The following is a 15,828-nucleotide window of genomic DNA, read 5'->3' on the forward strand; positions in this document are numbered from 1 at the left end:
GTGCAGTAACCAGGCTGCTGGCTGCCCTGCCTGCTCCACACCCGGGTTGGGCCCTGGTGCTCTTCACCGGTCCACTGTCACTAGGAGACCGGGAAGGCCGGGGGGTGGAGAATGACAGCCAATTACAGGTGTTTGTTCTGGCTCCTGCATCAGGCCTCACACACATCTGTGGTCTAGAGACACCTGGACCCCTTAAAGCAACAGCGAGACTCCTTCTTGCCTGCCTTTCTACTGCAATCCTGTTGCATATGACGTAAGAAAGAAAATTATGCATCATTCTTTAAAGAAATTACAGCCCATTATAGATAGAAGAAACACACACAAGACAAAGCCTTCCTTCCATGTGCTGAGAAAAATCAAGAAGTGAGATAAGTTAAAGGGAGCTGGACCGAGGATGGAAATATCACAGAATTCCCTTCGTGCGGGACAGTGGTTCTCAGCACCGCTTCGTTTTTAAAGGAAAGTCCCCATGCCCAGACCAAAAAATCCAAATCTCTGGTGGAGGGACCATCTGGATGGTATGGCTTCAAGGGTGACCCAGTGCACAGCTGAGCCAGCACCACTGGGTTCAGGTATGGGATTATGGGTTAAAAAAATTCCTATGGACGCTTTATCATCTTTCCAAGAAGATACATTTTAAGTTTTTAAAGAAGTGTCATATGTACAGGGGTCAGGCTGAGGCGACTGGTGACGTGGGAGGGAGGGAGGGGCTGGCTCTCACAGCCCCTGCGGGGTGGTTGGTGGTTCTCAGGCCAGGTGGCAACGCAGCTCAGATGCAGCCCAGCGTGCTGCGGGCAGAGTGGGTGGCCCCGAGCTCTTGAACGGACAGCACCATCAGAGAACTTGTATTTGGGGGACACTTGTGGATGGCCTGAGTATAGTTCTGGGCTGTCCTGCTCTGTAGCTGTGGCTCTGACATCTGGGACAGTCCCCACAGGTGGGATGTTTGGCCAGCATCTCATGGGTAGTGGCCCCGTTTGCATGCCCCCCCCCCCAAGAGACAGGCCAACACAGGCGGAGGGGACTCCAGGACAAGAGGAGGAACAAGGAGGCACAAGTTCCACGTGGAAACAGGAGGGAAGAGGGTGGCACAGGACAGAGTGAGGAAAAACCCAGACTGGCGGGGTGGTGAGGGGACCGCCGAGCGGACGTCTGTGGAGGGCTCCCATGCGCCGGGCCCTATCCTCAGCCCCTTACACATACTAACTTGTTGAGCCTTACGAATGCCCTTCAGTTCATATTATTGGGTACTATGTAGAAGGTACTGCTGTTAGACCCATTTTACAGAATTGGACTATGGGCTGCAGAGCAACATGAACTTGACCGAGGCCACAGGCTGGACAAAGAGGACATCAGAGCCTGGCCCTCTGATAGGACACATCCCCCTTGCAGCTGGGGAGGCTGGCTCCAGGCTGGAACTGGAAGGTTCTGGCCAGTGTTGAGCATGGGGTCGGGGGACAGGAAGACAGTGGGACCTGAGGACGGAGCAAGGGCAGGCCAGCCCGCACTGTATCCAGCACCAAGGGAGGAAAATACAAACCCCGGGACACGAAGGGTGGCCCGAGGCTTGCTGACGGCTCCGCCTTCTGCCTCCACTCCAGTACTCGGGGCTCGGATCCTGCTGTGTTCCTAGCACCCCCAGAACGTTGAAGCCCCTCGCGGCCTTGGGACGGCCCCCTGGAGCCCTGGAGCTTGACCTACCCGGGCACCTGGGAGCATCTGATGTGCGTCTGTTGACTACATGAAGCCGGGCATACTCTGGGCTTCAGTTCCCTGATCTGTTCGATGTGGTCGGTTAGAAGGATTCTGTAGCTACAGCTGCTAGGTGACCCCATAGACCCTCACAGTCCCACGGGCATACTGGCCAACCAACGCAGAAACTGCCACCGTGACAGGACTGAACAGAACACATGGCATCACAGAGCATGCGCTGGGAGCCCCAGTTCCTGCGGTCCTGTCAACGTCTTTCACAAACCCCACTCTTATCTCATCAAGACTTGCTGAAGGACCACAAAGAGGGAGAAATAGCTTTCCCCAGCAGGCTCGGTTACAAAAGACACGCTGAGACAGTGTTCGCTTCTCCCCTCCCAGAGAGGCTGCACGGGTTGTTTAAACTGAAAAACTCCCTGCATGGGTTGTTTAAACTGAAAAACTCCCTTCTCACTGGCTGGTCAGGAGCTCTGTGACCAAGGTCACCAACAACCAGTGTTAGGTGACAAACTACCCAGGGCAGTGGGGGCCGAGGGAAGCGGGCACCCTCTGAGCCTGGGATGCTGTCCTGACAAGTGTGCTGACCTCACAGCGAGGAGGAGAAGAGGGTGGAGGGGCTGAGGCTGGTGCCCCGGGTCGTTCCTCGTTGCTGGTGCAGCTTATCAGAATGTGAGGGGCTGGACGTGGGGTCTCCTGAAGCCCCTTCTAGCTTTACGTTCTACGATGCTCTTGGCTGGTTTCAGCAAATTTATGAGGAAGGCGAATACACAAGAAGTGCTATCCAGCAAAACCTTATTCAGACCACTTTTACAGGGAGGGAGGGAGAGAAAGAGGGGGACATATCGAATGAATCCGTGAAGTGACCACCCTCATCGAACAGGGAAAACCTTTCATCTTTGGGGGGTTAGAGTTAGTTCCACCTTGTGCTGTTTCCGCCGACTGACTTGATGGCTTACCGCCCAGCAAATGGCCATGACGGGGTCACTGCAGAAGGGCTAGGACACCTGCCATCGGGGTTCTTAGCAAGTGAGAGCTGGGTGCAGCTTCCTCCTCGAGGCAAAGGCGGGTAGGCTATCCGGCTGTGTAGCATCCACATGCCAGGTTCACTTTGGGGCCGATGTGTAACACATCTGCAGTCTCACGGGTACACTTACTGGCCGCCAGGATGACCCAGTGATCCCAGGCGGGGTCTTCTGATAGCTTCTGCGAACTTAAAACAGTGATTTTGTCGTAGCAAAGAATGACAAGTCTTTTTCGTCAGGTAGGTGAGCACAATAAGCCTTTCCAAGAGTGCAACCTCCTGGGCGTGCAGATGCAAGTCTGCCGTCCTTGCACAGCAGCTGCAGCGGGGGCAGCAGCCTGACACCGACTCAGGCTAATGGGGTTTAAGCTCCAAATACGACCTACACGAAAAGTGGCGGAGTCTGATGGGGCCTGGTGAGGAACTTCCTTCCACTTGCTCTAAATCCTGGAGCCTTTACAATCCAGCCTATTGTGAAGGAGGAACTGCTTCCGACCAGATCTGGAGAAATCAGATGTGTTTCTGCAGGGCTAACAAATAAACAAAGAGCTGTGCTCCCTTCTGCTGGCTCCCGACAGCAACGTGAAAGCAGAAAGCCATCTTCAGCAAACGCGGTCAACTCATGTTTCCTGAGAAGGACCCCTCATTGAACCTCCTTTTAGGCATTCTTTAAGAAAAACCCATCTTTGTCAACTTCTGAGCAAGGTACTTGAAAATGCTTACAATCAGACATCAAAGTACACATGCCAATAGTCCTCCACTCCCAAATTGCTAGCTGTGACTGCAATAGTGATTTGGGGATTCATTTGTCAACAGACATAAGTGGATTCCTCCAAGACTTTAAGGTCTAGACACGATCTTTAAAGTAGATCTGGAAAAAATAAAATCTCAAGTCCAAGCTGAAGTCCCTCTTTTTTTTTTTCTCCTTTAGTTTATAAGAGCAGCTTCGAAAAAGTAAAGATTTGTACTATTTATAGCCTTTCCGATAATGTCAAGCATTAGACTTGATTTTCCAAATCATTAGCATGCAGAAGAATGACCTCATGGTGAACAGATGCACTTGGCTATGAGCTGCAGTGATTACATCAGTCCCTCCCCTTCCAGTTAACTCTTTAAAGGCCTCTCTGCCGCCCCCTTGCCTGGAAACATGCTTGAAAACACAAACTTAGTCTCTCACCCCCGTGTGTGTGTGTGTGTGTGTGTGTGTGTGTGTGTGTGTGTGTGTGTGTGTGTGAAATGCACATATAAATACACGCATAAAACATAGATATGTACGTGTGTGTGTGTGTGTGTGTGTGTGTGTGTGTGTGTGTGTGTGTGTTCACTGAAGCCCGTATTTTATCACCGGCCACCTTTTAGAAATTGCTGGTCAATAAGGAAGGAGTCAAAAGAGATGCAAACTACAGAGCTGGGTGGAAAGTCAGCTCAAATACCTTTTATGCTCTGGGCATTATCAACATGAGTAATGGGCAGAAGAGATACAGGGCAGGAGGTGTTTAAAATAACATTTTTCTGACTGGGAAAATAGTTGTTTTGAACCTCTTTTAATAAGCTGAGCACCCACTTGTTAGCCTAACAATAGAAGATCCTACGTCCTGGGGTCGACAGTGAGTCCCGATGCCCCTCTGGGCTGCCCTGGGTGACAGGTGTCAGTGCTGAGGTAGGGGAGCCTGGGGAGAAGGGGAGGCATTTCCCAGGGTGCAGTGTGGGCTGAACACAGTGTTCAGGCCACTGTCCCTGTGCTTGACCACAAGGCCCTGTTGCAAGGACACAAAGAAGATCTGAGCCCCGAGTTCCTCAGACTGTGCCTGTGAGCGGGGGCCTGAGGCCCTGCTCTGAAGACACCGCTGCCGAAATGGTGTGATCAGATCCTAAGAGCGCTGTGGGAGCTTAAGCCGCTCAGGGTCAATTTTTCCAGCTGGCTTGTCGCTTGGAAGAGCAGACCTCACCTCAGTTTCTTAGTTTAAGCTGCCTGGCTCATCTGGGTTTGACTGTACTTGTCCCAGGAAAGTAAAACACAGTGAAAAATGTTTTCATCCGTCAAAGTGGTAACCAACAGGGAATAGGGATTTCTCAAAAGCAAAACTGGTCTGAAAATGAGGATGTGGTTCTGAAAGTGGGCCTGTAAATGGGACAGAAATGTACCTCTCAGATTCCTGGGCAAAGTTCAAGTTCATTTCTAGCTCTTTCCTGATGGTTGTCGTGGGCAGATATGCAAAGCGTTGAAAGAGAACATTAAGCCCAGATTTATAATCGCGCTCGTGGGTTGGTACTGTATGTGTAAAAAATGTTATCACTCCACACGGAATACCCTGAACGCTGCATGTCATGACATGGGATACTGCTGTCAATAATTTGAAAAGAGGAAGGACTGGCATCTGTCTTGATATCTCATCTTTGGTTTCATGTTCCTTTCATACAGGTTCCCATGCCCACTCTTAACGAGCTGTCAGAACCTTTATCTGTTCAGTGACATTCTTATAGCAGCCTGTCTCCAAACGGCAGGTCTTAAAAACCCCAAATCACTCCTAGAGGCTCACTTAAGATGTTGCCTGCACATGGACTCATTTGCACTGCTTTAAATAATTATGAACTTCTGGGAAAGAGCAAATTAATGTATATAGAGACTAAAATATACATAGAAAATAAAGTTCATCAATATTGGTTTCAATAACATCTTAATCAAGAGCCTTAAGAACATAAAAGTTAAGAAGTGGAAACATCTAGTTATGACTTAATTTCTTTTAATTTTAAAAAACAAAAAGGCTTCTCGAGATTAAAAAACAAAACAAAACTATGCTGCACTAAAAACTTCAGTCCCAGTACTTCATGAGGATGGGAAAAAGCTGAATGAGATCTTTAAAAAACTAGCTTTGCTGTAGATCCTTCATGTTCTGTCACCTATAAATTAGAAGTGATTTTAAACCTCTAGCCAGACTGGGTATGAAATCTTCATTTCCCTTGAAACCGATTTTTGGTTTTTTTTTTTTTTTTTTGGTTTTAGATAGAATGTTGGCAGAGTGTATAAAAGAATTCAATTCACAGCTGTTCTACTTTTTTAATGTAAGAAACATTAATCAAAGCTTTAAGTTATAAGCTTTCCTCACGTTGCTTAGTATTCCAGTTCAACAAAGATCAATAGAGGCCATCCCTGTGTTTCTGGACGCCTCGCCAGGGAAGCAGAGGCGTGATTATGTTAATCTCGCGGCTCCCGCACCTCCATGGCCGCTTATCTCCCAGGCCTTCTGCCTGCTGCTCCTGGCTCCCCGTGCGGGGCCAGCCTCTCCCTCTTATCTCCCAACAAAGCTCGGGGAGGCCAGGACTGGAGCCAACGATGCTCAACAATGATGCATGGCTGATTTTATTTGTAAGTGATTTATTTCACCGAATTTAATTTTTTTCACTTTGTGTGTAAGATATTTGTTAACAAGTCAGGATGCGAGAAGCCAGGCAGCGATCAGAGGCGACGGACACAGGGTAGAAATCTATTAGGCCCTCTAACAGTTGTGCCCGCCCTAGTGGAAGAGGAAGGAAGCCCCTCATCAAGGATTTCAACGTGCATTGACTCCATATCCTATTTGCTTTCTGAGAGGCAATTAATCTGTAATTACATACAGAAATTTACAAGTCATTCTACTCTTTGGGAAAAAGAAACCCCACAGTAATCATATCATCAGTTTAAGTGCCAGCACATATTATTTTTTCTTACTTAAATTGGAAATATGAAAAGAGTAAAACCTAAAAACAACATTTTTGAAAATTTCCACTGGCCTAATAAGTGAAAGCTATAGTGAGCCAGTGTCGGAGCAGGTCCACACCAGGTGCTGCTCTCGGCGGATGGTCCCTGGGACGCAGACTGCTCCAGAGAGAAAGCGAGCTCGTCGCGCTGCTGTCACCATGGCCAAGGGACACTGTCCTCCCATTGCTCCCGCGTTAATCCCTGACCCGAGCATCTCAGCAGCATAATCCCCATTAAGCATCAGTGGCAACGGCTTCGACGGTGAGGAACTCTTTTTTGACAAGTAAGCGCTGATTTGGGCATCGCTCTTAAACAAGCCACACCCCCAAGTGAACCAGAGCACATGACTGACAACAAGTTCATTAACCTCGCTGGATGCGGAGGTTAACAGGATGGCGGGAGAAAAGGACGGGGCGAACAGCTTGGATACAAAACAAATTAGAATGAATGTCATCACTCCTTTTGATATTCATTAGTGGATTCAGGGGGAGAATGCGCTTCGTAAATTTGCGAGCATTTATCTGTGAAAAACAGGTGTACATCTGCGGCTCCAGCGTTTGGAGGGCACGAGGGGAGAATAAAGCGGCCACTCACCAGTTCCGCTGACGGAGTAGCTGGAAGACGGGGAGAAGACCTGGGCTGTGAAATCCTCAAACGTCATGACTTCGCGATGGTTCTGGATTACTGCTTCGAGATACAGAGCTCTCTCCTCGTAGCTGCAGGAGTCGGTTAAGGAAACAAGTGCTCATGCAGAATGACACGCAGAACAGTGACAGAGTACACTTTGTTTTAAATACAATCACACATCTTTTACACTTGTGTGGGAAGAGGTACCTTGCAAGTTCGTGAACATCCTGTTGGAGAATTAAATATTAGTCATAATTCATGAGAACATTCCAATCTGGAGGCCTAAGTTTCCCTTAGATTTCAACTGCACCCAAACTAGTATCACTGAAAAAATATATAAACCAATAGTTCCAGAATCACAGCAAAAGGTCATCAACTGGATCGGAACACACAAAAACAGAGACATCGGTAGCGGCCTCCTCCCTTTCTATCCACAACCGTGCGACAGTTCTGGATTGCCCCTTCTTAGATCTGTGGATGAAATGTTCTTCTCAGCCTACTGATAAAATGAATTGATACTCCAAGCAATAATTGGTGACACAGACTTAAAAAATAAGACCACTGTGCAGAGGGAAGGCCAGGAAGGTACGCTCTGAAGGGCACCAGAGCCTCAAGCCGAGATAAGCCACAAGCATTAGAAAATAAGAATAAGTGGGGAGAATCTAGCAGGGAGCACACAATGCAATATTAAAGAAGAAGACTATTGCCTTTTAATTAAAACTGCAGTCTGGAACACACACATTCAAATGTGTAATCAAAAACCAGTCACCAATAAAACGTAGAAGCATAACACGCTGAAGCAACTTTCCAGCTGTCTTAATAGGACCCCTGCGTGTGGCAGCCTTTCACAGGGCAGAAAGCAAATCTTCCCCTTTTGTGTGTGGCTTCTGTTTCCTCGGAAGGTGAATCATGCCTCCCAATAACAGGATAACGTCAGGACAATCTGACAGCGGATGGAGGTGCCACATGTAGGGTTTTATGAATTAACACTCGGGGGAGTCGGCATGATGTCTTACCCCCACTTCCTGTGATCAACGCAAAAGTTAAGAGACATGTTTTAGTCGTTTTGAACTTCGTGCTAATTCTCCAGGAACAGGGGGAATGCGGGTCATCGCCAGTTTATTATTTGCAGCTCCAGACGGGCAAAAGTAATGCTAGCATTTCTCACCATATTTTAAAGCGATCTTTTCAAAATGGCCTCTTTTAAAAATGTTAAGTTGGGGAAAAGTATGCCCTTCCAATAAGCTGTCGACAAGCATGTGTTTTAAAAGAGGAGAATATTTTTCTATTCTTTTGGCAGAGGATGCTCACGAGTTTCCCGGGATAGGCTCTTCCCCTCCTCCTCCTCCTTTAATTACATTCAGGGAAAGGTTTTCACCCTGGGAGGAGACCAGAGACATTCTAGGGCTGGCTGTGCAAACATGGTAGCCACGAGCCGTAGGGGCCTAGCTACACTGAAATTTAAATTAATAAATACAAAGAAATAGAAATTCGGTTCTTCTGTCCCGCTCACCGTATTTCAAGCATGCACAGCCACATGTGGCCAGGGGCCACAGGCCGGGATTGTGCAGATACAGGACACGCCCATCGCTGGGGAAAGCTTTCCTGGGCTGTGCTATTCCAGAATTTCTCTGCAGGATGGCTCTGTGCAACTTTTAAAGAGGAACATGAGTTTAAAGGTTCAAAAGTGGCCCCTCTGATGATATATGATGGTTTACAGAGATGGTCACGGCATCCTGAGGCCTGGCTGCGTGAGCCTGCATGGTGGGCTGAACTCCGGGTGACTCGCCTTCCCGGACAGGCTGCCCAGGCCTGGAGGGACCCGCTAATGCCATTCACGTCTCATTATGAACACGCTTATTCTGCACAGCACTTGGCTGTCACTGAGTGCGGCCTTCCGAGCCGCTGGGCCGCGAACAGCAGGACGCTAGGCCTGGACGGCCGGCTGGCGGACAGGCACTGTGACACTGAACTGGCACGTGCGGGCCCAGCAGGGGCCAAGCCAGGCGTGACAAATTACTCAAAAAGCTGAGCTCAACTTACGGCTGACGACCACCTGAGCCTGCGGCCCTGTCAGTGCCCCTTCCCGGCCCCCTCTCAGTGCAGCCTGCTCTCGGCCTCTGCAGGTCCGTCCTGCTGGGTCCCGAGGCCCTGCTGTGCCCAGACACCCACACACGGTGCTCGGACGTGAGGATGCGCTGGGCTGAAGACAAGGCGGAGGCCACACATCTGGAGGGGTGGACGCAACGCTCACCGAGCTCACCATCCACCACAAAGGGACGCCGTGTACAACACCACCTACAGGACCCGCAGGGTAGCCTGGCAGCCCCGCCCTGAGTGACACGCTCCTATTGTCCATAAATTTGTCCCTGTCAAGGCTGAGAGATCTGGGCTCCTGAGGGCAAATCCAGCACTGGACTCTAGGGTTAATAATCCAGTTTTGCGATTCTCAGGTGCAATAAATATTTATGGTCTGACTCCTCAATGGAGGTACCATGGGAGACAGAGCACAGAAGGCATGTCCAGAACAGGGTCCTGGAGGAAGAAGGGTTGCTTCCTTGAAGCTTCCCTGGCTGTCACGTGGAGCAGACACTCCCCACCCCAGGCTGGGCTACACTGTGCTGAACTGGGTGTCGTCTCTCAGACAAACATCTGTTAGGGAATGGGGTGAGACCAGGAGAGCATGAAATGCGTTTTCACTCACAGCCCAAGCCAGGGCATGTAAACGCCATGACAAAGAGAAAACAAACATCACCCCAACTCTGGCACCATTTAGAAACAGCCAAGGAGCTCATGCGTGCCAAAATCTTTTTTTTTTTTTTTTTTCTTAAGTAGCTTTAAGAAAATGTAGCTCTGGGATCTTAACGGAATTTGTTAGTAGCACTACGAGTAAGGGCAACTAACCAGGAACAGTGTCTTCCATCATTTTCTTACCTAACATCCTTAGGGCTTCAACGCTAGTTGCTTTCTATTCAAAAAGGCATTTATAATTTAGACATCAAAGGCTTTATAAGGTTTGTCTCTTCACGTGTAAGACATGTTAAGACATGAACTGAATGCTGAAGTAATGCCAGGCAGTGAATGATTAGTGACCTCTGACCAGAAGCAGGTGGCTACAGAGGCACCTGGTCACACATCCAATACCTGTTTCAAAACCAGCCTTTAGGGCTTCCCTGGTGGCGCAGTGGTTGAGAGTCCGCCTGCCGATGCAGGGGACGTGGGTTCGTGCCCCGGTCCGGGAAGATCCCACATGCCGCAGAGCGGCTGGGCCCGTGAGCCATGGCCGCTGAGCCTGCGCATCCGGAGCCTGTGCTCCGCAACGGGAGAGGCCACAACAGTGAGAGGCCCGCGTACCGCAAAAAAAAAAAAAAAAACAGCCTTTGCCCTTCCGCTCTCAGCAAATCCACTAACAAATGTGAAACTTATATTCTGTCCTGAATTATTACCTCATTAAATACAACACACAGTACTTTTTAAAAAGAAAATTTCTCCTTGATTCCTCAATTCAGAGAACATTCAAATTACTAACTAGAAATCCATCTTGCTTTCCGGATATTTTTGAGTTTTTTAGTGACCTACTCTGTCTACTCAATATTCCTCCACTTGAATAAAGAGGCCATATGTCCTCACTGGTTACATTTCCTCAAAAACCTCCAAGAGAACTTTCCTAAACCCTTAAGATAAACTCTGCTGGGCTGCAACAGCCTGAGAATCCAAACCCAAGCCCCCAAATTTATTCTGATTATTATTTGTTTTAATTTTTAGCAATGACGGTAGCAGCATGACAGTGAGAAAGGAGCTTGCTCTTCGCAGGAGGATGGGCTGGAGCTTGAACCCCACCCGCCAACTCCTCCCCAGTCCCCAGCCTCGGCTGCCTTCTGTGTATGGTGGGGACGCTGACATCAGCTCTCAGGGTTGTGGGAAGATTAGATAGATTGGATAGAAACATCGGAGGGAGCACTGACCCAGGTCCCAGCACACAAGAGAAGCACCATAAATGTGGATTGCCTGTTCCCCCTCAACCCCAATGTGGGTTTATGAGTTTGTCTTCCAGAAAGAACATGGTGGATTAATAAGGGGGTCTTCTGCGTCAGGCTTTAGGCAACAGCCTTCTTTATGCTAGACCCATGTGAGCGGGGGTGAGTCCTGTGGTCTCCATGTTACTGATCAAGAATGGATGCTCAAAGAGCTCAAGTGATATTTCTCTAGAGTCACAGTCACTCAGGGGGGCAATTAGGACTAGAACTCGCGTCTTCTAACTTTACTGCTTTCAGCTAATATCCTAAATTCTAAAACACATAAATTCTAAGTTCATGATCTTATGCAAGGTTGGGAATTAAACTCCAAATGAGAATATATCAACTGACTTAAATATATATGGGCATAAAAGTCAACCTATAACTGAAACTTGCGTACATAGGTTTAAGCTGCATTGATACCCACAGACCATACTGACTTTATACATTCATAAAAATAACAATTACTTCAGTTTCTGGCTTATTCAAAGCCAAAAAGTTATCTGGGAATAAATCTTGGGATAACTCCAATTTTTTTTTTTTTTAAATTCAAGGAGTAAAGAGAACTGTTTGAAAGAGGCTATGTTGCAGATTGTACTTTTTTCCAAACCTTGAAACCTTTCTTGCCTGGACCTTCTTTGTACTTCCCAAGAGTGGACAGGGCCTCGGAGGAGGGGGCCTCTGGACGCCCACTGATAAATGCAGCTGCACGGTGCAATGCTATACAGCACTGAAAATAAACTACAGGTCTGTGTATTAGCATGAATGAAACTCAAAACAACAGTCAATGAAAAAAGCAAGTTACTGAAGAACACACACGGTGAAATTCTATTTACACAAAATTTTAAAACAGGCAAAGTGAAACATTGCTGAGGGATGCACACATACACAGTGAAACTCTAACCAGCATTATCTCAGGGGCGAGGGTGGAGGTGGCACATGGGAGGGTCTCAAACACATCGGTTGGTGCACATGGGGGTGTAAATGTTATATGTTTTCTAGTATGTGTAAAATAGTTCATAATAAAAATAAGCATCTGGTGACAATGGAATATAGCACAAATCAAGTGGATCCTTTCTTACCCACTGAAAGGACAGAATGAGGTTCTTTAAGCCAAAGTGGGGGGATAGGAAAGGTATGTTGGTTGTTAGGGATAATGGTGGCAGAAAAGTCCATTTGATTCAGACACGGAGAAAGCAGAAAACAGCCAGTACCATTTTTAGTTAGTTTTTTAATATTAGCTAAAAATATTAGCTATTTTTGGTGTTGTTGTTTTTTGGCTGCAGTGCGTGGCTTGAGGGATCTCAGTTCCTTGACCAGGGACTGAACCTGGGCCATGGCAGTGCAAGTCCAGAATCCTAACCATTAGGCCACCAGGGAACTCCCTAGCTATTTTTATTAGTTCCAGAAATAGGCCAAAATATTAGAGCTCAGAATTTTCAGAACTTTGACAGGTGGGATTTAAAGAGCTTGCGTCAAACATGGATACACACACCATTCAGGGGGCTGGGGGTACGACTGCCAAAAAAATACGTTTTCCTACAGAAATTCTTTGCTAGAATTGCTATGCATCAAGGATGACAGAATGGGCTGAACTAGAGAGTGGTCAAAATGTTACAGATATCCGTGGACCCATGCGTATGATTTCTGCATATCTTCTCACTCTGCTTTGAAAACCTGATCTCGAGTGACTTTGCCCTTTCCAAAAAGCAAGTCCACCTTCACACAAGTGTTCACCCATTCAAGAAATGAGTACTGAGTGCCCACGTGAGCCCGGTGATTGGCATGCAACTGAGAGGACAGAGATGCTGTCCCCGTCCTTGCCAAGCCTGTGTTCCAGCAGGGACAAGCCTGCAGGCTAAGGCCCACTGTCCTCACGTTAGTGCCAGGTAGAACATAGGGACAAGAGGGGCAGGCTCTCTGAAGAGGTGGCAGGGAAGGGGTTAACCACTGTGAGGGCCGGGAGGAGGGATGATAAGAGCATTTCTGGCACCAGGAGTCAGGAGCTGGAAGGAGCACGGGGAGTTTCAGGGGAAGGAGGCTGGAGCCACAGGGCAGCAGGAGGGGCGAGGGGTGCAACTAAAAGGATGGGTTGGGTCACTGGAGGCCTGCATGGTCTGAGGCACGGGAGCAGAAGTGTCTTCCCGAGGCGTTTTGCTCACCCTTAGAAGATCTGCCAGCACTGAGGCAAGTCCAGAGCACCCTCGAGGTTTGAAGGCTGATGCTAACTTGCATCTCTATATTCAAGCAACGGGCTTCTACAAACGTCTTAATATTTTAGACTTATTCTTCGCCTAATTTCAGAAGTGAATGACATATGTATGTTGGGCAAGTGCAAATGTGAAATGACCGGAAACTCTGAGAATGGTCTTGACAGAGAACGGGTCAGGTTGGTTGACGCCCCTGACTTGGAAGGAAGAGGGTGTAGAACAGAGGCAGGGAGGAAGCAGCCTCCTCGGTGACCGCGGGAGGAAGAGATATAGGTGAGAGAGTGGACACTCCTCACACAAGGACAGACCCCGGGCTCACCGAAACCCGGGGAGAAGGAGATTACTTAGGACAGCTGTGGATGCAGGAAAGCGCCCCTGAATATATCCACAGATATATTTTAAACCTAGGAAGATGATGAGCCCACAGTGGCAGACTCTGAGCTCTGAGGAAGAATGGCTAAGGATAGTTTACAAAACTAGGAAATGAATGAGCTGATGTCTTCTGTTGGGCCCACAACCAGGAGCTTTTGGAATAGATGCTGAGGATGATAGTAACACATTTTCATTTCTGAGGTGATGTTTTGAATATTGACCAAAGGATAAAGCTTTAAAATGCTACTGGTCTTAGGTATGACACCAAAAACACAAGCAACCCAAATAAAAATAGGAACATTAGACTTTATCAAAATAAAAACTTCTGTGCTTCAAAGGACTGTATCAAGTGAGCGAAGACACAACCCAGAGAATGAGAGAATGTATTTGCAAATCATTTACCTGATAAGCGTCTCATATTCAGAATATATAAAAATACTTATAACTCAATAATAAAATACAGCACAATTAAATAGACATTTCTCCAAAGAAGATGACTGACAAACACATGAAAAGATGCTCAGCATCCTTTAGTCATCAGGGCAATGGAAATCAAACCACAGTGAGATAGCACCTCACACCTACTGAGATGGTTATGATCAAAAGGACAGGAATGTACAAGTGTTGGTGCGGATGCGGAGACACTGGAGGGAAAGTAAAAGGGTGCAGCCACTGGAGAAAAGTTTGGAAGTTTCCCATAAAGTTACACATATGATCCAGGAAATCCTAGGTGTGTACTTCTAGGTATGTACCCAAGAGAACTGAAAATATACCTTCACACAAAAATGTGGACACAAATGTTCACAACAGTACTATTCGTAATAGCCCCTAAGTGGAAATAGCCCAACTGTCCATAAACTTACGACAATGTAATATTATTCGTATATTCATAAAAAGGGAATAAAATACTGAACATGCTACAACATGAGTGAAACTTGAGAAGGGAACTATGCTACGCGAAAGAAGCCAGATACAAAAGGCCTCGCACTATGTGAACCCATTCCTATAAATGTCCAGAATAAGAAAACCCACAGACAGAAAAGAAATTAGTGATTGCCAGAGACTGGGGGAGAAGGGGATGAGGAGTGACTACCGATGGGGACGGGGGTACAGAAATGCTCTGGAATCGGACAGTCTGGTGAAGAGACTAAAAACCACTGAATTTTAGGGTATGTGAATTATACCTCAATGAAAAACCGTCCCCCCAAATGCCTCTGAGTACACGGCACATGCGATGCATTGTGGGGAAGGTCTTCTGATAAAAAGGTCCTCACTGACCACAATCCAGAACAAGTGGAAAGGTGGCCTGGCCATGCTAAAAGGTGGCGTTTATTCACGGAAGATCCCTGAACCGTGTGCCAGGGGTTCTTCTAGGAGTTGGAGAGACCAGGGACAAAAAGAGACAGTGTTGTCCCTCACGGTACCCACAGCTTATCTGAAAAGACAGCCACAAACTCATCACTTGCCAGGCGGGGCAGGACCTGCATAGCGCACAGGGACCCAGCAGGTGGAGGGGATCCCTGAGGGCCTGTGGTGATGGGAGGAGCGCAGGGTCTCCAGCCCCTGGGAGAACCACCGCTGGAGGTTCTGCAACAGCAGCCAGGTCTACTCTGTACTTGAGAGGCCATGGGGCGGGGCGCGTCAGTGGGGATGGAACAAGGGGAGGGGCGTGTGTGGAAGGGCCCAGAGGAAGGGCGACTAGTGAGAAAGAGGGAGGAGATGCGGGCCTCTGGAGAGCAGAGGTGGAGGGGAGTAGAGGTGCTGTGGAGCGCAGGACGCTCTGGCCAACGTGGGGACACTTGCTCTGGCCAGACCACGGGACCGTGGCTCAGGTGCAGACGCCGATGCAGAGGATGGAGAGGGGATGGGAGTATGCAGGGCCTGAAGGCTTCAGGGGAGCAGAGCTGGGGAAGAGGCTCGGCAGAGGCCTGGGCTGGAGATGAACAGCCCCGAGTTGCGGACTTGGAGCCGGTCCTGGAGGAGACCAGGGGAGGACGCACACTGGGAACTCCCCCCCACCCCACTTCAGAGTGGCGGCAGAGGCCAGGAAGCAGGAGCAGGAAGAGGGCACGGAGGAGGGAACAACACAATGGGAGAGGGAGGGCAGGAGCCCAGGGCCAAGCGTTTCTGGGG

At 48.3% G+C, this 15,828-nt stretch overlaps 1 protein-coding gene across 13 annotated transcripts in view; it reads right to left on the bottom strand.

The window, feature by feature from the left end:
• The window catches only part of RALGAPA2 (Ral GTPase activating protein catalytic subunit alpha 2), a 285,244-nt gene that overhangs the window by 15,100 nt on the left and 254,316 nt on the right, over positions 1–15,828 (bottom strand). For 7 of the 13 annotated variants that reach the window (XM_067013807.1, XM_067013804.1, XM_067013803.1 and 4 more), the window contains 2 exons: positions 7,065–7,186; positions 3,543–3,602 (listed from right to left, as the gene is read on the bottom strand). In XM_067013807.1, coding sequence (XP_066869908.1) covers positions 3,592–3,602; positions 7,065–7,186 — 133 coding nt within the window. In that variant the 3' untranslated portion in view covers positions 3,543–3,591. Of the gene's footprint in view, positions 1–3,542; positions 3,603–7,064; positions 7,187–15,828 lie in introns of those variants that run through there. The other 6 variants (XM_067013805.1, XM_067013802.1, XM_059038836.2 and 3 more) reach the window with 1 other exon arrangement.

The sequence above is a fragment of the Kogia breviceps genome, chromosome 14 (assembly GCF_026419965.1).
Source record: "Kogia breviceps isolate mKogBre1 chromosome 14, mKogBre1 haplotype 1, whole genome shotgun sequence".
In the NCBI taxonomy this organism is placed as follows: Eukaryota; Metazoa; Chordata; class Mammalia; order Artiodactyla; family Physeteridae; genus Kogia; species Kogia breviceps.